Source organism: Felis catus, chromosome C1 (genome assembly GCF_018350175.1).
Source record: "Felis catus isolate Fca126 chromosome C1, F.catus_Fca126_mat1.0, whole genome shotgun sequence".
Lineage (NCBI taxonomy): Eukaryota > Metazoa > Chordata > Mammalia > Carnivora > Felidae > Felis > Felis catus.
Genome location: NC_058375.1, coordinates 70,581,843 through 70,607,098, shown reverse-complemented (window position 1 = coordinate 70,607,098; position 25,256 = coordinate 70,581,843). Strand labels below are relative to the sequence as shown.

At 35.1% G+C, this 25,256-nt stretch overlaps 1 protein-coding gene across 8 annotated transcripts in view; it reads left to right on the top strand.

The window, feature by feature from the left end:
* Positions 1-25,256, top strand: part of TTLL7 (tubulin tyrosine ligase like 7) — a 145,697-nt gene that overhangs the window by 79,245 nt on the left and 41,196 nt on the right. For all 8 annotated transcript variants that reach the window (XM_045036106.1, XM_019837310.3, XM_011284903.4 and 5 more), the window contains 9 exons: positions 1,593-1,687; positions 3,916-4,063; positions 4,149-4,222; positions 5,244-5,379; positions 12,070-12,156; positions 16,632-16,830; positions 20,599-20,804; positions 21,797-21,931; positions 24,014-24,094. In XM_045036106.1, coding sequence (XP_044892041.1) covers positions 1,593-1,687; positions 3,916-4,063; positions 4,149-4,222; positions 5,244-5,379; positions 12,070-12,156; positions 16,632-16,830; positions 20,599-20,804; positions 21,797-21,931; positions 24,014-24,094 — 1,161 coding nt within the window. The remainder of the gene's footprint in view (positions 1-1,592; positions 1,688-3,915; positions 4,064-4,148; positions 4,223-5,243; positions 5,380-12,069; positions 12,157-16,631; positions 16,831-20,598; positions 20,805-21,796; positions 21,932-24,013; positions 24,095-25,256) is intronic.

Below are 25,256 nucleotides of genomic sequence, written 5' to 3'. Positions count from 1 at the left end.
ATGTAGTTTGGCATATCTCTATAAATGGAATACCATGCATCAAAATGAAGGCATGAAAGATTTTCATGATATATTGATAAGGGAAAAACTTGGACTATAAAATAGTATTGTTAGTATAGGCATGTATTTAGAAAGTAAAGTGAAAATTATAAATATGCATGCATGGCAGATACTTACACTTTATCAAATGGTGAGCAATACACTATCAAATAGATGACAGTATGCTAGGTGGTGGGATTACAGGTGATTTTTCTGTTCTTTGTTTAGCTTCTCTTTATATACTTATACTTCCTACAATTGCCAGAGTTGTAAAATGCATACTATCAAGTTTTTTGTCTCTAATGGAATGGATTTGTAAAAGACAATCCTCTTTCAGGACTAGTAGCATATTTTTTTAGATCGTCTGTGGTGTTAGGTGGTGGTCATGAAAGCTGAGCTGTAGTTTAGAACTCAGCGCATTCTAACCAACCGAGTTAATTAAGTAATTTTCTTAAACACTTGCTATTCCAGTTACATTTTTATAACAACAGCAACAACAAACCCAATAGCAGCAAAGACAAAGACAGGAGCTCCAGCTCTTGGGGTGGTAGCATATTGTATCATGGGTTTCAGGGTGCATATAGTTACTGTTATGTTACTTTTTATTTTTCATCTTTTTTTTTTTTTAGATGTTTATTTATTTTTGAGAGAGAGAAAGAGCATGAGCAGAAGAGGAGCAGAGAGAGACAGGGAGACAAAGAATCAGAAGCAGGCTCCAGGTTCTGAGCTGTCTGCAAAGAACCCAACACGGAGCTTGAACTCATGAGCTGTGAGATCATGACCTGAGCCAAAGTCGGACGCTTGACTGACTGAGCCACCCTGGCCTCTCTTTATTTTTTATCTTAATGAAATCCTGGAAATGATGTTGGAAAGAACACTCACAAATAACTCACTTATGCCCAGAATCCTTATATAGTTAGAGAAACTCATAGAGATTAGTCTGCAACTACCTTTAATGGTATCTTCTGAGTTATGCAGTTTTTGGAAATGAAAAATGATAAATTATTGTTTGATCCAGGTAGAAAAAAAATAGTTTATTTTTTAGACAGCAGTAGACGAATTCATCCAGAAGATCTGAAGTAGTGAAAAGAGGGTACTGATAGTTTCTGTATGCTAAATAAATGCATGAGTATTGCTATATTGGTAGCATGCATATCTTTTTTGTTACATCATCATTATTATTGTTAATACTGGTCTTCTAATCTCATGTCAGAATGAGTCACTTTTAACTTCCCTGAACTTAAAACCTAGAGCATGGGGTGTTGGGCTGAAAAAGGGCGGGGAGGAGGGGGAGGGCACATAGGCTGACTGAAGATCCTGAGCTAAGGCAGCAGGGGGAAGAGGGCCATGAGAGCAGTCAGTTCCTTGACTTAGGGTGGCGAGAAGGGAGGTGTGACAGTGGTAACTGGGCCATCTAGTATGTGGAGCTTTGAGATTTATTGTAGAGTTTTTCTACTGGTTGGAGATCTTGCATTAATTTAAAAAATAGGAATTGAATATTTACCAACCTACCAACATTTGGCCATTCTCATTGTTCCCTTTGTAAATTTCAGATTAATCGAGCTCCAAGCTTTGGAACAGATCAGAAAATAGACTATGATGTAAAAAGGGGAGTGCTGCTAAATGCATTGAAACTGCTAAACATCAGGTAAAGTCTTTCCTTCATTGTTTGGAAGGTTTCCAGCACATTTGGCCTGGAACAATCACTTGTACATGGGGTTGGCTTGTAACTTTTTCATATTTTGTGTTTTGAATTTCTTGATTCTTTCTTCAAACCCATTTAGTGTTTTCTTTTTAAATATCATTTCCTCTCCTCTACATACTGCTTTTCCTTCTCCCTGTATCATGCTCTGAGTCTATAGTAAATATGGTTAAATTACAGTGTTGGTATAGTTATTCAGTATAGAGTATAAGGTTGAATTGGAGACTACCTGAGGAAAATCTCTAGATTATCTTCCTCACCTTGCAAGAAGAAACTAAAGCAGAGGTCATTCAGCATTCAAGAAGTAAACAACAACAACAACAACAACAACAACAACCCTCAAACACATGGATTTCCTACCTTTCTGTTCAGAAGTCTTCCCACTATATCAGGCTGCCTGGGTAAACAGAAATGAGATGGTTATTAAGACAGGGTTAACCTTGCCATTGAAAATCATAGGCAGGATTTCCTATTTATTTATTTGTTTATTTATTTATTTGTTTTTTAAGGCCGGGTAACATTCCATTGTATGTGTATACTACATCATCTTCATCATTCATCTGTTGATGAACATTTGGGTTGCTTCCGTGTCTTGGTTATCGTGAATCATGCTACAGTGAATGTGCGAGTGCAGACATCTCTTTGCATCCTGATTTCAACTCCTTTGGATATATACTCAGAAGTGGGATTGCTGCACTAATATTATGATTAGTGTTATTATTAGCTGGTTGCAGTGTACATGATCATGGATCTCAAATATTGGAATTGCTATTTTGTGGGAAACCTTTTGGCTCATTATGCAACAAATTTGTTAGAAGTTTAGTTGAAGTGCTTAATGAAGTAGTGAGTCATGTCTGCTTTCATAAGTGTTCAAACAGTGTTTAGGGTGTTGGATTAAAGGACCTCTGAGGTTATTTGAGCCCAGGGATCTTATGAATTCAGTTGATTCCCACTGTCATTTAAAGAATTCTAAATGAGTTGTGGGATGCTTCCAAGCAATTTATTTATTTTAAGTGTTTTCAAGCAGTTAGCAGATGCCTGCATGAGAAGTAGCTTTATATGGAAAGCATTATTGAAAGAAGAGACTGATACATAAATTTGTTTAGAAATTTTCATATGGCCCCTTCTTTTGCTTGATAAAAAATGATTTGCCTAAATTTAACTGATATTTCAATTACCCTAAAAGAAATGAATAGAAGAGATGTAGAAGGTGAAATTTTTGTTTATTTAGCTTACACAAGTAGTATGCCCATACATGGTTTTAACATTTACTGTTATCGTATAAGTAGGCCTAATGGTTTTTGTTTTTGTTTTTTGTATGTCATTGTCAGTGATGTTACCAATTTAGGACATAACCTATGGGTGTTTTGGTCTTTTTAAAAGTGAGATATATACAGTTCAAGCAGTGAGAAATTTCTAGACTTAAAAATAAAGGAGAGTTGGAATTAATTTTCCTTATTTTTCTTTGTCTTGTTCCACAAAGAGAATTTAGTATAATTCTTAGCATTTACAGCATGTGCTACTGAAGCTTACATTGCACATGTGCCTTTTCTTCCATCCAGATGGAGTGCTCCATGGACATATAAATGTGTTAGACTTGTATTTCAAATCTGTGCACTTCTTAATACAATGTTTTACTTACAGTATGGTTCCACATACACCCAAAGTTCATTTTGTGAGACTATTCTTTTAATCTCAAGGAAATCCAGAAGAATGTAGATTGTTCAGAGTATTCTATCACAAACCCTGGGAGTACAGAACCTCAACTACAGGGAGACCATTATTCAATGGATGATTAGATGAATATGATGTATATGAATATATATATATATATATATGTGTGTGTGTATATATAATATATATATATATATATTTTTTTTTAATTTTGGAGAGACAGAGAATGCAAGCAGGGGAGAGGGACAGAGGGGTAGAGAAAGAGAATCTTAAGCAGTCTCCATGCTCAGCATGGAACCTGATGCAGGGCTTGATCCCATGACCCTGGGATTATGACCTGAGCCAAAATCAAGAGTTGGATGCTCAAATGACTGAGCTACCCAGGTGCCCCTGAATATAATAAACATTGATTCATATTCCCACGTTGTCTCTTCTTTTGCTAATTCTCCTCATAGGAATAAGATCAGGGCTTATTTGAATTCCTATGTTTTATATTTTAGGACCAGTGATAAAAGGAGAAACTTGGCCAAACAAAAAGCTGAGGCTCAAAGAAGGCTTTATGGCCAAAATTCAATAAAAAGGCTCTTACCAGGTTCCTCAGACTGGGAACAGCAGAGACATCAGTTAGAGAGGCGGAAAGAAGAGTTGGTATGAAAATTTTAACAACATACCCACAATTTGAATTGCATAATTCATTGGTCAGATTTTATTTGTAAAATTTCTTCATTTTTAGAAAGAGAGACTTGCTCAAGTACGAAAACAGATCTTAAAAGAAGAACATGAAAATCGACATATGGGGAATTATAGGTAACTGTGTTTCCATTTTCTTATAGATGGGAGAAGTAAAGTGTCAAAACAACTGTTCTACATTTTTTAACCTTTTAGACTTATTTTGAGCACTGTTTGTTTCATTCTTGCTAGCTAGCTTCCTGGATGTTTATATGAGGTCTTTTAAACCTGATACTATCCTGTGGCCTTATTTGCTTATAATGAAGTATTTTGAGAAAGTCAGGTTTCAGGTCTCCTAGTTTTCTTTCTGTCAGTTCAGAGTGATTGCTCTACTTTGGTTAAACTTAGATGTGTCAGCAACCAGGCAAATAGTGAAAATGTTTGAAGGAGGCAGGTGTGAGACGATCCAGAGGAGTGTGGACTGTGTTGAACTGGAACCCTTCCACAATATCCTTTGACAGGATAAAAGAGGATCCCCCCCCCCCCCCTTTTTAAATTCCTTGTGTCCCTGGAAAGACTGCCCCACCTCCCAACCATTAACAGAATTAGGAGGATTTGGGGCCACAGAGCTTCTCACACTCTTAGTAAAACATTCTTTCCTGCCTTAACATCCTCAACAGCAACAATGACAACACATTCCTCTCATTCTACCTTTTACTCTGTTCTCTCCGTCAGAGAGGCAAATTCCACCACCCCAAAAGAGAACCTCAGGATTAATGCCTGCATTCTTGTATGTCAGTAGCCACACTATACATGCACAACTTCCAGATTATTGCTCATTACCTGCTCACTCTCATGAAGATCTGTATTCCTTCAATATGCCCAGTTGTAATTTTTATCCAACCACTTCCCCACAAAAACCCTTATGCTATGCCTTCGGGAGCTTCATTGTTTAATGACCGTGCTCTAGATAAACTTTAATTTGCGTAGGTAAACAATGACAATTTGTGAATTTCTTATACCTGCGTTCATCGTTATTTCTAGCACCTAGTAAAATGACTGGCAGAGTAAGTGGTCAAAGAGTATCTATGTAACTGACCTTAACTCTTGTACTACGATAGCTTCTTTTAAACCAGTTGGTTTGTCTGATTTATTGTAGACGAATTTATCCTCCTGAAGATAAAACTCTGCTTGAAAAGTATGAAAATTTGTTGGCTGTTGCCTTTCAGACCTTCCTGTCAGGAAGAGCAGCTTCATTCCAGCGAGAGCTGAATAATCCTTTGAAAAGGATGAAGGTAAAGGAATGAATGTTTATAAAGAGAAAAATGAATGAAGCCAAACAATATGTTTTTAAAAACAACCCACCTTAGTCCCACATATAAAAACATTTTAGTTTTAAGAGGCATTTCCCTTCTATTTTAACCGTTGGTAGCATTTCATAACCAACCAAGTGATTTAATAAATTAGACGTCTAACAGGACAAATTATGTAGCAGAGAATGTTGATATTATATTGTAATATCAATCTATTGTAACATGCCTTCTCACAGAGGCGTGTATATATAACTGAATAAAAAAAATCCATTTAATTAACCTAGTGGTTTGTGATGCTCTTGTTATTTGGATTGTAACTAACATTATACAGTATTTTTCCCTGATATACTGCATAGACCTGGCATATGGGAAGTAATTGAAACACACACACGCATACACACAGAGTAATCTGTTTACCAAAATGTCTATCGGTTTTCTTTTGTAGCATAATAAACCATTTATTTGCTCATATTCTGTACTCTTGGCTAGTGTCAGTTGAGTGGCTCTTTGTTTTGGCTTACTTGGAGTGAATCATATAGTTGCTTTTATCTGGAAGCTTACCTGGGCTGGAAATGCAGAGGGTTTCACTCCTATGTCTGCTGCCTCAGTTAAGATAGGTGGAACATCTGGGGAGCTGGCTGGGTGTTTCTTTCTCTCTACATGGTCTCTCAGCAGGGTACCCAGATCCCATAATATGGTAGCTTGGAGTTCTAAAAGGAAACATTTCAAGAGGATAAACCCAGTGTGCAAGTGCTAATCAAGCCACTGCTTGCATTGTGCTTGCTAATGTCCCATTGGATAAGTAAGTTTATGTGGACCTATTAAAACTGTTAGTACTTTATATTACTGTCATTTCATTACAGTGATAACCTCCATTGCTTGGATACACTGTTATATTGAGTGATTCAAAAGTCATGATAAAGTTTATTATAGATAGATTTTGCTATGGGCTTTTCACTCAAATTCTGCGACAGAAGGATATAAAGCCACTTTCAATCTGGCTACACCTAAAAGACAGAAGCATAAGGAATAATGTCTACTGCAATGTTCTTTTCCTCTAAAAGTGTTTCTTTTGACATACGCAGATGTTTCCACCATTAGAATTATATTCTGTGGCCCATTTGCTTTTCTTGATCAAGACATGGGAGACTTTGTTCATTTTCCTTCACCTGTTCTGCACTGTTGTTTGTCTCTCCTGTGGACACAGCGTCTGTTTCATCTTGTCATTATTCTGTTCCACAGCCCCACTTTTTCTGCTAGAAAGCCTAGGGATTTTGGAACCAGATAGACCTACATTCAAATTCTAGTTGCCCATGCAATAATTTTGTAACCTTAGACTAAACTATTTGATCAATAGTTTCCTCATCACTAATATAGTATTGTTAAAACTATACTTGACAGGTTAGTTGTTAAAATAAAATTGAGGTTAATTAAAGTAGTCTGCATAAAGTACTTGGCACATAATAAATAGGCTTCAAATCTTAATTCCTGTATTCTTTGGATTCTTCAAAATCTAGTTTAAATGTCACCACTCTGCCTGTCGTATTCCATTGATTTGTGAACCTCTTCTTATACAAATATCATACTATCTGTAGTACTGTTGCTTTTGACTTTTCTAGGTCCTTTATGCTTCCATATAAATTTTAGAATCCACTTGATTCTAGATTTTGATTAATTTTTATATTACAAAGTGGTTGCTGGGATTTTAATTGGGACTATGAGGAATCTATAAAATAATTACTGGGGAATTAACATCACTGAGTCTTCTGATCCATTAACATGGTATATTTCTCCATTTACTTGAGTCTTTAATTACTCATCTGTGCTTATAACTTTTGGTATATAATTTTTGCACATGCTGAACTAAATATTTTTTTAAATGTTTAGTTTGAGAGAGAAAGAGTGTGTGAACAAGGGAGGAGCAGAGAGAGAGGGAGAGAGAGAATCCAAAGCAGGCTCTATGCTGTCAGTGCAGAACCTGACATGGGGCTTGATGTCACAAACCTTGAGATCAAGACCGAGCTGAAATCAAGGGTCAGACGCTTAACCAACTGAGTCACCCAGTTGCCCCTAATTAAATTTATTCTTAAGTATTTGATGTTTTTGCTACTATTGTCAATAATACAGTTTTCAATTTTTTTCATTTTTAAATTTGCTTCCAGGATGTAAACATATGATTATTTTTGTATGTTGTCCTTATATCTAGTAATTTTTTAGTATTGTATTTTTATTAACAGCCACCTCAAATTAATTTCTGGTTTTAATTTGGTTATTTATTTATATATTTATTATTTATATATTTGGAATATATATTATATATTTGGAAGTTCGTTGCTTAATTTTCATACATTAAACATTTCTAGTTTTATTTTTGTTAAAAATTTCTAGTTGATTTCATTAGTGTAAGAAAACATTCTGATTTCAATATTATAAAATGAATTGATAGTTGCTTTAACTCATAGACTACTTATTTTAGTGAATGTTCCAAGTGTACTTGAAAATAATGTGCTGCTACAGGTATTGGCGATAGAGTTTTATACATGTCATTTAAGTAAGCTTGGCTATTAGCGTTGTTCAGATATTCTATATCTTTCCTAATTTTTTGGGCCTACTTGTTCTAGCAGTTACTGAGAGATTGTTAAAACTTCCAACTGTGATTGTGGATTTCGTTTTGTCAGTTTTTGGTTCATATACTTTGAAGTTACGAAGGTGTTTCTCTAATTAATTCATTTTTAAAAATTTCTTTGTTATAAAGTGCTCATCTTTCTCTTGTCATATTCTGTGTCTTAAAATTTACTTTCTGTGACTAATGTAGCTGCACTAGTTTCTTTCTTATGGTTACTGTTGGAATGGCATATCTTTTCCATCTATTTATCAACTCATCTGTGTTCTTATATTTAAGATGTCTCTGGTAAATAGCATGTAGTTGGGTCATATTTGCTTTAAAATTCAGCCTGACACTATCTGTGTCTTGATCATTTCACACATTTACTGGAATCGTTGGGCTTGTTTTCTCTCTTACCTTTGTTCTGTATCCCATCTGTTCATTATTCCTTGGATGTTCCCTTTATTCTTTTGGAAAAATCAATTATTTTTTGTTATGTTATTTTGTCTTCTCTTTTGGCTTTTTGTTATATTTTTAGCATAATGTTTATAAAAGAAATTACAACATACATCCTTTCATTATAATAATCAACCTTGAATTAAGGACCATAACAATTTCATTTCATTTAGTGACTCCCTCTGACTTTGTGCTGTTAACATATATTTTACTTTTACATATGTTATAAACCTAAAAATACGTTGTTGTTAGTGTTGTCTAAGCAATTAGTGGTCTTTAATAGTTTTCTAACTAGCTTTTCCTATTTATTCACATTTATACCCTTTCTTGTATTCTTCATTTTTTCATGCAGATCCATGCCTCTAACAAGGGTTATCTGTCTTCAGTTTGAAGAAACTTACTTTAGTACTTCATATTCCTTCATATTCCTTTTATTTTATTTTTTTAATAGAAGAAAATTTGGCATACAGCATTGTGTAAAGACACATTTACATATTTAATATGAGCCTAGAGCCCAATTCAGACTCTGTCTCCCTCTCTCACTGCCCCTCCCCCACTTGTGGGTGTGCACATGCTCTTTCTCTCTCCCCTTCAAAAATAGACATTAAAAAAAATTTAAAAAAATTATAAGACATTAAAAATAACAGGAAAAAGTGACCCATAATAAAAAGGAAAAAAACACTTTAAAAAGCAGGTCTATAAATGATCTCCATGTTAAAATTAACATACAAGGATTTTAAAATAAATACTACACACATATTAAAGAAAATATACATATAAATAAAATTGATTAAAAATGAATAAAATGAATGGAAGATGCAGAATTTCAACAGAGAAATGAAATTTCAAAAACAATTGAAAATATTTTTTCAAAATACAATCAAATACTGAGCTGAAAAATACAATAAAAAATTAAGAAACGACCAGATAGGCTTATCGCAGACTGGGCAGAGCAAAGATATATCAGTTGGAAATTATCCAAACTGAAGCACACAAAAAGATAAAAAAAGGAAAAACAGAACAGAGTTTCAAAGATAGATGGAATGCTGTCCAATGATCTAATATACATGTAATTAGAGTCCCATAAAGAGACAAATACAAAATAATGAAGCAGAAATATCTGAAGAAATAATGGAGGAAAATTCTCCAAAACCAATAGGATACATTAATCCAGAGCTTCAGGAAATTGAGAAAATTACAAGGAAAATTCATATAAAGAAAACTACATGGACGCATGTGTAGCATAAGTGTGGTGGTGATTAATTTTCTCCTTTTTTTTTGGTCTGAAATTGTCTTTCATTTTGCCTTCTTTCTTAAATGGTTGTTTGGGTATAGAATTCTATCTTGGCAGGCTTTTTTTTCTTTCAGCACTTTTATAGATGTCTTCTGGTTTCTATTGTTTCTATTCAGAAATCAACCATCATTATTCTTGTTTTCCTTCTGGATGTAATACGTCTTTTTTCCCCAGCTGCTTTTTTTTTTTTTTCCTCACTCAACATTTTTACTTTGATGTGTCCATGTGTCACTTTTTACTATTATTTTTAATGTCTTATAATTTTTTTTAAAATTTTTTTAGTGTTTATTTTTGAAGTGGAGAGGGAGGGAGAGAGTGCGCACGTGAGTTGGGGAGGGGCAGTGAGGGGGAGACACAGTGAATTGGGCTCTAGGCTCACAGAGTGAATTGGGCTCTAGGCTCATATTAAATATGTAAATGTGTCTTTACACAATGTTGTATGCCAAATTTGTTTCTATAAAATGAAGTAAAGTAAAGTAAAGTAAAGTAAAGTAAAGTAAAGTAAAGTAAAGTAAAGTAAAGTAAATAAAAGTTGAACTAGGTCCAGGCTGGGTTGTAGTAGTTTTATTAGCTTCTTGTTTCAAATGCGTCAAGGATAGACGTCACTTATTGATTGTTATAGACCTCATTCTCTATCAGTATCTAAAATCTGTAAGGTTGCAGAGGAGTAGCACTGACTTTTACATACCTCTATCCTCCTACTCCACTACATATTCACTAAAATTGCTGTCAGAGAGACCCAGCTCTGTGGGGGCTCCTCTAGATGTTACACTAGCCCACATGACCATCGAAAACTCTGTTGGATTCTCTTTATCCCACTAGAATCTCTCTGTCTATTGTAGACATGGTCTCTGCCCTTCTGTGTGCAGAATAGACAAATGATCCCAAAGTAGAAAGTGGCTACTCATGTCTGCTTACCTACAAGAACTTTCCCCCCTCTGGTATTCAGTTTCTTTTACATTCCTTTTAAACCACAGCTTTCTGATGTCTTTAAAAAAATGTGATTGTTGGGGCGCCTGGGTGGCGCAGTCGGTTAAGCGTCCGACTTCAGCCAGGTCACGATCTCGCGGTCCGTGAGTTCGAGCCCCGCATCGGGCTCTGGGCTGATGGCTCGGAGCCTGGAGCCTGTTTCCGATTTTGTGACTCCCTCTCTCTCTGCCCCTCCCCCGTTCATGCTCTGTCTCTCTCTGCCCCCAAAATAAATAAACGTTGAAAAAAAAATTAAAAAAAAAATGTGATTGTTTAATTTATCTGTCTTTTTCTAGCTGCTATAATGAAAGTATTAGCTATTATGACCTTTTTTCTCTCAAGCAGAAATAGAACTCTTTGAGTTTCTTTTTCATTATCTTGTGTTGCTGTCATTGGAATTCATTGTAGGATTATTATTTAATCAAAACATTATAACAAAAGTATTTTGGTATTTTAATGGCTAAACTTTATTGGATTGGGATGAAGAGTAACTTATTTTACAAATTTCCATTGTACCATGAGATTTCTATATTTTCAAAAACCTTTTTTTAAGGGACACTGAAATATGTCATAATACATAAGTGAAGATATGATATATTTATATGTTGAATAAATAACTCAAACCATAAATTATACCTCTTTCAGTGTAGGTATTATATCATATTTCTCCGGTTTGCTCAAACATCTACTTCAGTATATGGTTTTATAACTTTTCCCTTTGACTTTAAAATGACTCTAGAAGAGTGTAAGAGAAGATACTATGCCCATAGAATGAAAACTTTTGATAAAGATACTCTTTCATAAAGATACTCTTGAGCAATAGTTAAAATAGTTAAATAGTTAAAATAGTTAAAATTTTGAAAGAATTTTCGTTAAATTGTGCCCATTAACCAAATACTAACATTAGATTGTTCTAAATGAAATTATTAGGCCAATCATCAATTTTCTGCCTGAAGTTGTAATATTATTTTGCACTAATTAAATAGAAATAATTGAAGAAATTGTGCTTTGGAAACTAGAGTGTACTTTTAGAAATTTTAAAATGTTCAATAGGCTAATTTATTGAAGTATTGTACTCTAAGATTTTAGTAGTGTACTAGAACCTAAGGATATATTTATTTATGATATTAATACATTATAGATTTCAGGTATGTATTTTTTATATTGCCAGATTTTAGTGAAGTTTTCTTCAAGAGATTTTTTCCATGACCCTTTATTTCTCCTTTGATCTGAGCAATCTTCATTTAATAGTTCTAGGACTCTTTGTTGTACACTATTTTATGGAGATTAATGAACTTGGAAAAATTCTAGAGTTCATTAGTGACCACAATTTTAATTTGTTTTTAAGGAGGAAGATATTTTAGATCTTCTGGAACAATGTGAAATTGACGATGAAAAACTGATGGGCAAAACTGTCAAGCCTCGAGGACCAAAGGTACAGTACCTCTACATTCTTGTTTCCCTCATTTTTTTTTTAATAGTTTCCCTCATTTTTTTATTCTTTCCCTAATGCTAGTGAAAACCCTATAAGTTAGGGCCAAGAGGGACTTAGAACTAGTACCTTTATTCTATATTCTGTATTACGTTTTTCTCATATCCTAGACTTACAATGATCAGAGATGTGTAGCATTATAGATAAGGCAAATCATGACTCTGGAGATCCTCATGGGAAACCCCACTTATTGTTGACCCGGCAACATTGAAATTGTGTTCATTAAAATAGGTATGGTTTCTAGGAATAAACAGGAAGCTGTCATGCAGGCAGAAATGAGCAGGTGGTTGCTTTACCTTCATCTGCTCTTTAGTGATGATAGCTACATGCTATTTTTTTTTTTCATATGTCAAAGTCCTTGCTAGTAGAGTAGGAAAATATTGAGTTTGTAAAATCTTGGAAACATTTTTTATTGTTTTTTTAAAATATGTTTTTTGTTTGTTTTTAGTTTATATTTCTGCAATACAAAGCTATCTCTCTGTCCTTACACACATCAGCATGCTCTGTCATGTTTTCATGCTTTTTTCATGCCTCTGGAATGCCTTCCTATTTAAAAAAATCATTCATTACTCGACTGATTAGAGATCCCCTTCTAATCTAGCTGACCCCTTGCTGCCTCTGTGTAATCTTCCCTCACTCCCCTAGTTAGACTTCCTTCTTCTGCTTCTTCTGCTGTGCCACAAGTAACACTTTGTAGAGCAGCTGTGACAGTTGTGTGCATATTTGCTTTAGTATGAATTTGTAAGTTCTTTGAGGGTAGGAAGCGTGTTGTCATTTTTATACCTCTAGCACCTAGTACAGTGTCTGGCACTTAGAAGGTTGTCAAGAACCATTAGTTAAATTTGTTGAATGTGTCCACCAAAACCTTATTGGCTGGTGGAAGAAAAAATAGGTGCACCAAAACCCACGTATATTGTGGCAAGTGGTGTAATAAAGGGAGAGGAAAGGGCGACACTAATGTAGAGAAGCAAAGGATTGGTAGACTATGAATGGCCTTGTAAAGGAAATGCCAATTAAACTGAGTCTTGAAAAATGAGTAATGCTTTAATCTTTTACAAGCAGGAGAAGGAGGGGCACCTGGGTGGCTCACTCCGTCGGTTAACCATCTGACTGGCTCTGGTCATGATTTCACGGTTCGTGAGTTCAAGCCCCACGTCAGGCTCTGTGCTATGAGCACAGAGTCTGCTTTGGATCTTCTGTCCCCCTCTCTCTCTCTGCCCCTCCCCTGCTCGTGCTATCTCTATCTCTCTTGCTCTCTCTCTCAAAAATAAAATAAACATTAAGAAAAAAAAGAGCAGGAGAAGGATGTTCAGGGTAGAGGAAATATTTAAGGCAAGGACATGGAGGTGTAACACTGCATAGAGTATTGGAAAGAAAAGAAAGAATTTGGAATGACTCAAATGGAAGATTCCTGAGGAGTAAAACAGTGCAAGATGAATCTGGTGAAAAATATGTATCTGGTGGACAGCAGAGACCTTGGATCTTAGGCACCATTCTTCTGAAATATGTACTTTATACTGAAGAATTGTGGAAGATGTTGTTGATAATGCCTTTGGAACAGATATATTTTAGACTATCTGTAAAAGTGAATAGTTTTTAAACTTTATGTATCAATTATTGCAATTCAGCAAACCAGTTATGAGACAACTCGGGGACACAATATTTATGTTAGAACGACAAATGCAAAGGCCCTGAGACAGCCTTCTACTGTCATGTTTTTCTTTGCCTCATCAAATAAGGCTTCTCACTCAAATAAAAATATAAGCTCCTGGAGGGCAGAATTCATATGATGGATTTTTTTCAACCCCTCTTATTTCTAGGCAAGTGGTGGAAACTAACTGTATTTGTTGAAATGAAATGTATTGGTTGGTTTCTGTAGTTATTAATGTCAGTAATATTTCCAAGTGGTTGAAAGCTGCATAATCGGTCTGAAGTAAAAGCATTTTTATAACTTTTAACTTTATGTACACTGAGGGTCTGGGCTGAGCCAAACTTCAAAGCAGGCTTTCCTTTTTAGAGGGATGACATCACAGGGATGCCTGGGTGGCTCAGTCGGTTAAACCTCCAACTTGGGCTCAGGTCATGATCTCGCGGTTTGTGAGTTTGAGCCCGACGTCGGGCTCTGTGCTGACAGCTCAGAGCCTGGAGCCTGCTTCGGATTCTGTGTCTCCCTCTGCCCCTCCCTTGCTCACACTCTGACTGTCTCTGTCTTTCAATAATAAAAAAAACGTTAAAAAAATTTTTTTAAAGGGATGATATCACATGCTACACATTAATTTCCAGTGTGTTTATAGTAGAAGAATAATTGAAGATAGTGCAGGTTAAATGAAATGCGTACTAGGAGAAATAATAATTTTCCCTTATTTGAGAAACTAAGAAATATTAATTAACGATATAAATAATAAATACCACATAAAGTATTAGCTATTAGCATTGTTCTTTTTTTTTTCAGCTGAGTGGTAGGGACATAAATATTTGTTTTACTAATCTTTCTGCTATTTATATATTTTTATGTCTGACCCAATTCATAATAAAATTGGACATAAAAATAAGTAGTATGGTTTGCGTCCTAAGTCAATGCCACTTTACAGATTCCATTTTGTAATTAAGGCACTGTTCAAACTTTATGCTGCTATGACTTCTTATGAATTATTGCTTGAACAGTGTGTTGGTCAGAAAGTCCCAAGTGCACATATGACACAAAGGTTCAGCTGTCTGCTTCCCCTTGTGATTCTTTATAGGATCAAATAACTCATTACGTAGTCAGCTCTTTAAGAAACCTTAAAGCTGTTTGCCTACATGAAAGAGGGCATTACTAGCAAGCCCGGTCGTGCCAGTGTTTCTTCTGGTTCTGTGAGACTTCTGAAGAAACATGTTTCCTGTAGAATCCATATTCCCCAGGACTGTCAGAATGTTTGATGATTGTGTACTAGTCAGTGTTTGCATATATATCTCTTTGAACATTGCCAGTGCTCAGTAAATATTAGACTATCAAAAGGAAAGCATACTTTGAAATACAGGTTGGTACCTTAGCGTATGAAATTACTTTCCTGCTTTTGTTATTTTTCATCCTGTGGAAAGGCAGTAACTTTAAGAGGATCATGCTTTGGCTCACTGTGTATTCCAGGCACTTCATGAAATGCTATTTCTCTCTTTATCTTTCATCCTACACTGATGCACAAGAAGATATACCTTGATATTTCAGTGAAATCCCACGGTAACCAAGGATTTCATTATGGTGTATGCTAACATCAAAGCATTTTTGTTTAACAGAGAACGAGAATCTAGTATACAACTACAGGCACCTTTCCCAGCAGGAGTAAGAGGCATATGGTTTGTATAATAAATAGTCTCCTAAAATGACTAAGTCAGAAAAATGTCTTGTTCTTGGTTGTGCACATTCTTTCTGAAGTGAAGCTGTCCCACTTTCCTTTTATTCCTTCGGCTGGCATCATTGGAGACATATTGATTGGGAGGTTGGGAGACCAGTAATTCTAATGGAGATTTTGGAACATAATACCATTTTGAATCATTACAGATTTTCCCTTCTTCTTGGCACCTGTCCTCCAAAAATTCATGCCATATTGCTTTTTACATTATATTAATTTTTTTTATGTAGCATGGGCAATGAAAACAGTGTTACTCCATTATGGCCAGACCTATATGTCACAGTTAGAAATGAGAAAAGATAGGAATTGTTCATGACCAATATGGAAAGTAGGTAATTAACTAAAAATTTTTATTTGTGAAAATATCCACAGCAAATTAGACATGTGAGGAATACCTTGCTTCTTGTTATACGTTATCTGAGTGGATAGGCTCATAGACTCTGTTTTATGATGTGACCTTACTCGACTTACAGTGATTTATGTTACTTATAGTGGTTTAACTGGCTGCTGCTTTCTTACCCTTTTTTGCCTCTCTTCCCCTTGCCTCTCTCCTTCTCTCTTTCTCTGTCTCTCAGAAGCAACATACATTCACACACACAATTATTGAGTGACTCTGAACATCAGTGGTACAATAAAAGTACATCTTCGTGTTTTGATGAGTATTAACTAATCTCTTTGTATGGAATGAAGAAAAGTGGTTATGCAGAATGATTACGTTTCTGATTTTTATATTTTCATATCAAATGTTTTCTTTTATTTTGTTATTCTGTGTGAATACTCTGGTCATTTATTCAAATCATGCAGAAACAGCATTCTCCTCGTTATGACTGAACTGTATCATTTAAGAAGGAATATTTTGCAGAAACGAACAATTAGTGAATAGCACTGTAGCAGTCATACTTGGGGGATTATCAGGCTTTTGTGAAAAGCAGCAGGCATAAACAGGAAATTAAAAATAGTAGCTAATCATGCTAATAGTTTGTTAATTTTTTGAATTCTAACAGAATAACACATTTCCCTCTATTTTAGCCTCTGTCCTCCATGCCTGAGAGCTCTGAGGTAATGAGAAGACAGAAATACTATAGCAGTGACAGCAGTTATGACAGTAGCAGCAGCTCTTCGGAATCAGATGACAACGAAAAGGAAGAATACCAAAATAAGAAAAGAGAAAAACAAGTTACGTATGACCTGAAACAGTCCAACCACTACAAGTTAATTCAACAATCCAGTAAGTTAATTTCTTCTAATTTAGTTGTTCTATGAAGAATTATGGAACTGAAATTACTGAACTCAATAAAAGGCCTTGGGCCAAATGAACCCTTGTCGTGTGTGAGGAGACCTGGATTCTATCCCGCTTCCTTCCCTAACCGGACCTGGGCACAACCCACAATCCCTTTCAGGCTCTGTAGATAGAAAACAAAAGGTTTGAGTCAAGGATCTCTTACAGTCCATTGTCTTATATTTCATAGTTTTTGTTAAGTGCTAGATTTTTGCATGGATTTTATAAAACGTGCCTCATGGCTGCTAATCTGCTAATTCATTCTCTTTTAAGAGAGAATTCTCTTTTAATTCATACTCTTTTAAGACAGGATGTTCTCTCATTCCATTCTCCATTTTCCCTTCCTCCTGGTCACCCATTTTAGTTTATATTCTCACCTATAAAAATGTGTATCTCTCTAGGCATTTGACTTGATCATCAATTCTGTGAGCCCACAGAATTGTGAAATAGTTAAAGTTTTGTTCCCTCATTTCCATCAGGGCTAAACACTTATGTGAGGGCTTTTGGGTTGCAGCAAGTATTCAGGAGAGTAGCCGACCAGCTGCTGTGTTGTCTTCTTTCTGGTTTCCTCTTTTCTCTTTCTTCTTTTATTTCTTTTCACATTTTCTCTCTCCTCCATTCTGTCGTTCATTCCTTCCTTGATTTCAGAGGTGTCCACAATTCTTCTTTCATCCCCAAATGTCCAGTGTGGTATTGTTCTTTTCCCAGGCTCATTGGATACTCCAGTGCAGGGCTTTTCTTAACTCCCATCTCTGCTGTCTCTCCCTTGTTCTCTGTTGTCCCAGGGCTCTACTAAAGGGACCAGTTCAATCATGCAGTAAACACAACTGTGAGCTTCTGTTGATCTCCAGCAATGGTTTGTTTAATATGTTATTTCCCTGGTATTGAGTGGATTTTAAACCTGGCCTTCCATACTTTGGCACATAACATAAGGAATACAGCACAAACATGAAAATGTTTAATTATTCTTTTACCAAATTACCATGAAGATTTTTAATGGTCTTTCTTTTCTTTTTCCTTTACTTTCTTTTACTGAATTATTCCATAAATATACATGCTAATATATGTCCTGTCTTTGAGAGTTTATGTGTTTGGAGGGAACGTAATGCATTATGTTCCATTTCATTTATTTAATTACTCATTTAAGATGTTTATTGAGCACTTGTTCTAGAGTTTGCAAGCTATTTTATCAATTACTTCCTTTTTTTCTTAAAGACGCCTTAAGTACTTTCAATATGTCTATAGGTAAGGAGGGCTCTGTTTCTCTTTTGGAAGCTGACATTGTCCTGCCTAGATAACAGTTTTTTTTAAAGCCCTCTTCAGTTGCTTAAGGTGTGCATTCCTAAGAGCATGAGTCGACAGAGGATAGCGTAGAGAATATGTTGCTAGGATTTCTATAGCTCTGAGAGTGTTCTTTGTTCTCAGACCAACAGGCTAATAAATTGAGATCAGAAAAATAGTGTATTAAAAATGTTTTTAAGTGTGAATTCACATTTTAAACATAGCTTAATTCAGTTACATATCTTTTTCTTTACTAGTTATATTTTATTTTTATAGTCATTAGGAATTACCTCAAAGGTTTAAATTTGTTTTATATTCTGTCTTTAATATTACACTAGGGAATAGCCACAAACGCTCCTTGAGGCTTCTCTCCAAAGTAATGCTAATGACGGAGGACAAAATCCAGGTTATGTGTAACATTTGTTAACTTAGGAAATTCAAACTTGCTATAGTTTCAGAGATATATTTTGGGTTGATATAAGATGTTCATAAATGAAAAACGGTATGAAATATTTTCTCACATAATTTGTGTATGCAAGTTATAACCATTTTTTGTTTATCTACTTATTGGCATGTCTAGTGATTTAATCATTCTGTCTGAATTTCCAGTGTGTGCAGGGGAAAAATGGGAATCTGTGGTGATTCAGGAGAAAAGATTTTTTTCCTTCTGCACCTGTGATCAGGTTATACAGGTCCAAACTGTCACCTTAAGCCCTCAAACAGAGCAGGACCAAGGCGTAGGAGTAGCACACACTTTTGTGTGTTTTCTTGGTAGAAGGTTGAGCAGTGGTGTGTTTTCCACACAGCCCTTTTCTTTTTTTTTTTTTCTTTTTTTTTTTTTTCAACGTTTATTTATCTTTGGGACAGAGAGAGACAGAGCATGAACGGGGGAGGGGCAGAGAGAGAGGGAGACACAGAATCGAAAACAGGCTCCAGGCTGTGAGCCATCAGCCCAGAGCCTGACGCGGGGCTCGAACTCAGGGACCGCGAGATCGTGACCTGGCTGAAGTCGGACACTTAACCGACTGCCCCACCCAGGCGCCCCGACACAGCCCTTTTCTAGATGCATAGTCCTTTCCAAAAAAAGATACGACTTTCAAGTTCAGAAGAAAGTTAATAGTTAGAAAAAATGGAAGTTTTTTTTTAAACACCTTTTGTAATAAGCTGTAATGAGTATAATTTTTTGTACTTTCCAGAACCACATGGTTTTAGGCTTATTGTGTACTCAAAATATCCATTAGAAATACATCCCTAAATATAAGGTTTATGTCCATTGACTTTATAAAGGTTTAAATTTTTTTCAACAGCTAATGAAGAGAATTATTTGGGTATTCAACCTGCCTTCATGTGAGTTTTATTAAATTATTTAATTAGTGAAGACTGATATATTCCCCAAGCAGAGAGAAAATATAGAACAGAGGGTATAAAGAATATATGAACTAAAAAGGATATAAATGTATACTATTGAGTGATATTCTATTTCCCTGTGCAAGGAATCAAAATTTACCTGGAACAGTTGGTTCTCTTTCATAAATGGTCTCAATATGCATTGGGGAAGATATTCTATGGTTTTCCCTAGTTTGTTCTGATAATCCTCTAGATCCAGACATTTTTTTTCTTGACTTAAATCTTTACTATGGGAATTTAAACCTATTTTTTTTCCTGTCCTGTGAATAAGAAGACTATCTGTCTAGTCCCACTCTTGTAATAACCAATTATATACTTAAACTCCATTAGGATAATCTTTATGTTTTTCTTCTGTTTTATTTATTTATTTTTTTCATAGTTTCTGAAATATAACATCCATTTATCCTGGCCACTCTCTAGACTCCTTTGCATCCCTCCCTATGAATCTTGCTATAAAGTATTCTATTTTTAACCTATACACAGATTATTCTAATAAATTGTCAGTCTAATCCAAAGATAGTAGATGGCGTAATGCTTTAGAAAGAGGGAGGACACTGATGTTATGTAGGTCAGGACTTAAACCTGAGCTTTGCCACTTTCTCATCATGTGGCCTTGAGAAAGTTCTTCCTCTGAACCTCCAGGGGATGGAGATTCCTACTTCAGAGGGTTTCTGTGAGGATTAAGATAAAAGTGTATCACCAGGCAAGATGCCTGGCTTATAGAAGATGCTCCATAAATGTTAGTTTTCCTTCCTTCTGGTTCTTTTATGTCACATTTCAAGAACAGAACTGTTTAAGAATTGTTCTCATGGTTGCCATTCTTTATACATGACAGGGGTTCTGCACCAAATTTACTGTTTATATTGAAGAATTAACTTCAAACTCATATTCTCATGATGATGTCTATGTTTTTTACATTTATGGCCATCCTGCTACCATGTGGTCTAATTGGTAGTTTAAATGAACCCAATGAAGTGGGAAACTTCTAACTCGCTACTGTACTATCATCCCTCTTCTCCATCATAATAGGCTCTATTAGGCGTTCAGTCAGTTGCCCTCGGTCCATCTCTTCTCAATCACCTTCCAGTGCAGACAACCGGCCATTTTCTGCTCAACAAATGATATCAGCATCCCGGCCGGCTTCAGGGTCTCGGTCGCATTCCTTAAACCGTGCTTCCTCCTACATGAGGCATCTGCCTCACACTAATGAAGCCAGCTCTACTAACTCTCAGATGGTAAGTCATCTATTTCACTCCGAGATTACAGGAAGCACTACACTCAGGATTTAGGTGGTAAAGGGATCAGTGGGGAGGAGGACAGGTTGAACCTCAGATCCTTTCTATAATTCAACTCATGGTCTTCTGGGATTTGAGTTATTCATCCAACTTAGCCTATAACTTAGTATGAGTTCTTCAAAAGCAGACTCTACTATATCATAGAACTTGAGGATGGACACTGAGAATAACGTTTTATGTCCATTTGCTGATGGTCTAGGGTAATTTTGTTGAAAATCATCTGAGTAAATGTATCACCTTGCAGTGTATTCTGCAGTATATATGTAAATTTGGGGGAATTTGTTGGATAGTAAATTTTCCTTAATGGGATGATTGATTAATAGGTTAAAAAAAAAATTGATAACTTATCCTTAGGCTACTGAAGTATAACATAGTTCGTAATGTTTTCTTCATGTTAACATACAGCATATTCCCTCCTTAGCACGAATCCCAGAGATTCAGTGTTAAGGAGGTCAGTGAACTTATTTTGCAACCAGGCGTAGTTGTAGGTGCTCAAATAGATATCTCAAGGCACCTACACATAGGCCAGGAATTTATTTGTTTATTTAATGTGGATTATGTTCCCAAAGAGAAAAGTCTAGAAAATATAAATGGATGAATTTCATTTGGTAACTATCAATAATTATTTTTTCTAATCAAGAATTGCATAAGGTATATGGAACAAATGGAACTGACCACGAAGTCTTTTTTAAACACTTACATTTTATTTTAGTGTTTTGTGCTAAATAAACTACAACTGTGTGGAAGTGTGAAAGACATTCTTGGAAAATCATATCCATTTAATCCTAAGAATAAATGTAAAAAAAAAATTTTCTTTTTGTTATTTTTTTTTAATTAAAAGTGCATCATTTTTACCTAGAAATATCTTTCAGATTATAGTGGCACAATGAAATAAGACCCCCTCCAAATATCTGTATTCTTTCAAATTTAAGAGTGAGTCTTTGCGGCAACCGAGAACAAAGGAACAAGAAGACCATCTAACAAGTCAGACCTTATTTGTCCTCAAGGACATGAAGATCCGGTTTCCAGGAAAATCAGATGCAGAATCATTACTTCTGATAGAAGATGTGAGTATTTAACGTATGAAATTCCAAGGTGGTTGCACCTTTTTATTGTTCTTCTTAAAATATTAAAATTTATTTCCTGATAGCATCATTCTGAATGTCATGGTAAACTTAATGTTCTTTTCAACCTCCACAAGCTTTAGAAAATACAGGGGTTATTTTAATTTTTATGATTTATGAGCAGTGAGATCACCATATCAATAAAGCAGAATATCTTTTAGCGTATAGTCCTGTTTTAATATTAAAATGATGAAATTGCCTCATAAGTGAGAATAATTAGTGTTAAATAATTACTGTTCGTAATGATGAAAAAAATGCCAAGTTAAGCCTCCTTCTGTAAAGATTTAGAAGGATCTAACATGGAAGGAATTGTAATGAAAAAAGTAGGGCCCTCAGTATAAAATATCAAGAATATTTGAATGTGGCTCCTTGAATGGTTTTGGTTTTGGTCAGATTTTGAAATGGCTTATGTTGGGGGTTTTTCTTGTTATAAACACATTTGCACCACCCAGTGGAACATTTTAAAATGACACAGTCCTAAAATTCATATTAAAGTCAAGGACTTTTACTTACTTCTATTTTAGAAAGAATGTCCAACTTTTAGATATTTCTGGTGAAAGAGCATTTCTTCAGTCACAGATTAATTTCATTTAAACATCTATTTCAAATTGACATGCTTAGATAATCCCCCAGTAACAGAAGGCTGTTTTCTGGTTTCCCTGTTCTGTTTGGTTTGGTTTTGGTTTTGGTGGGTTTTTGTTTTTTGGGTTTTTTGTTGCTGTTGTTGCTGTTGTTGTTCCAGAGAAGAAGACACCATCTAGTGGCCAGTTGTAGGATAAGAACCACAACAATGCACTTGGCCTTTTTCATGTTTTAGCATTACTTTAGACCTATCTAAAGGAACTGTCTAGAAACAAACAAAATAATAATAAAAATTTAACTTTATTAGCTAAAAAATTAATAGTGGCAATTTCTATTTTGTAATCATGACATAGTTATAAGCAAAACCCCCCAAGTATTATTCATTGTATTGTTATATATATCTTTTAAAAAGTGAAAATGATATCTTGCTTACAAAGATATTTGTTACATTGAGGAAAAAGGAGGAAAAGTGAACATTAATTATAAAGCTTTATGTACATTTGTTTTTATTTACATATTAATCTTATTCAATCAAGTTCTGGGTAAAAACAAAGTTTTTGTACATAAATTTTACTTAGAGATATTAGCTACATACCACCCTTTTGAATTAGGTAGAAGAAAAATTAGATAGAGAGTAGAACTAATATTTGTGGCTGATGTGATTATTTTATAAAGAATATATATGGGCTTATAGGGACACCTGGGTGGCTCAGTTGTTTAAACATCCAACTCTTGATTTTGGCTCAGGTCATGATCTTGCAGCTGTGCGATCGAGCCCCACATCCAGCTCCATGCTGGGAATGGAGTCTGCTTAAGATTCTGTCTTTCCCTCTCCCTCTGCCCTTCCCCCGTGCACATGCACTATCAAAACAACAAACAACAAACCAAGAAAACAAAAAATAGAGAGTATAAATAAAATGTAACGAATAATTCTATAAGACATTAGACTGTTTACTATATGTTCACCATACACAGCAAATATTTTAATCTGTTTGCTACAGTATATATTACTGGAATATATATTCAGAAATTTTGAAGCTTTGTACCAATAAAAACCCAATAAACAAAACAAAGGGATAATAGATTATATATGGGCTATCTTTTAATGTGTTGTTCAATATTCTGTTACTATGGGTGCTGTGTAAATAGAGCTCTTAAAATTAAAATGGAAAATCTGTGTTTTGGGCTTCTTCCCAAATCTTATGTACCTCAAGACATTTGACTTTCATTTATTAGAGACTGTGTGCTTTTAACAGCAAAAAAGAGAAAACTTTGGATTCAGATGGCATGTCTTTATGAAAGTAAACATTCTTTGTTGCAAGTAATATTACAGTGCTTCCGTTTCACAAATTAATAATATTGGTTTCACCCCATTTATTTCTCTTTTGTTACTTTTAAGGAAAATTTTAGATTAAGTTTCTTAATCTTTCTCTCCCAAAACAGATCATTGATAACTGGAGGTATCATAAAACAAAAGTGGCTTCATATTGGCTCATAAAATTGGACTCTGTAAAACAACGAAAAGTGAGTAATTCCAAAAATAGTTTTGCCCTTTGGGATTATGTATTAAGATCATTCATCCATATCCATAATCAAGCTATATACATCTTCATTTGTTTACTCATTTCTTCCACAAATATTTGTTGCACACCTACTGTGTTTCGGGCACTGTTCTAGGTTCTGAGGATAAAAAAAGTGAATTTAAAACAAGCCCCGTGGTCTCATAGAGCTTATATTTTAGTTCAGGTGTTTGCTAATAAACAATGTATAATAGAATGAAGGGCAATTCTACTGGGTAAGTACCTGAAGTAGGGTAAGTACCTGAAGAAAAATAAATCAGAGTGAAAAAAAGAAAGAAGGTAACATGGGAGCAGAGACCTTAATGAAATGCTACTATGCAGATAACTGCAGTTACAATGTATCAATCAGGCAGAGGGAAGAGCAGATACAGAGGGCCTGAGGTGGATGTTAGCTTGAGGTGTCCCTGAAGCATAGAAGGACCATTTTATTCCCTTATTTATAGGATCATTGGCTTGTGTTGGTCAAGAGTGAGTGAGGGGTGGTGAACGCTAAAGTTGGGTATATGGGCAAGGGTCAGATCACAACTTCATGGGCTGTTTAAAGACTTTGGATTTTATTCCAAGTAAGGGGAAGCCACTGAAAATTTTGAGCAGAAGAGGTATACAGTCCATGTACTTTTTGTAATCTAGAAGATGGAAAACTGTAGGTAAGTTGATAATTAAAATGAAATAGGCCAGAAGCAGATTAAAGTATTTATAAGATACCTATAAATAAATACTTATTTATAAATACTTATAAAGTGTTTATACAATATACTTATAATACATGATAAATGTGACATTTTAAAGACTTGAAGAAATGACATTTCCCCCCCCCAAAATGATACTGAAGCAATTGGCTACCTCTTTGTAAGAAAATTAAGTCAGAGTCTTATCTCTCACCATATGCAAAAATAAATTGCAGATAGACTGCAGTTTATATGTAAAAAAAGGAAAATATTAAAAGTTTTAAGGAAAAGGATATGTTTATAACCTTAGAATGGGGGAACCACTTCTTAAGAAAGACTTTAGACCCAGAAATCTTAAGGAAAATACTGACAGATTTGATTACATGAAAATTTAAACCAAATTAAAAGGCAGAAGCTGTGAGGGGCATGGGAGGAGGG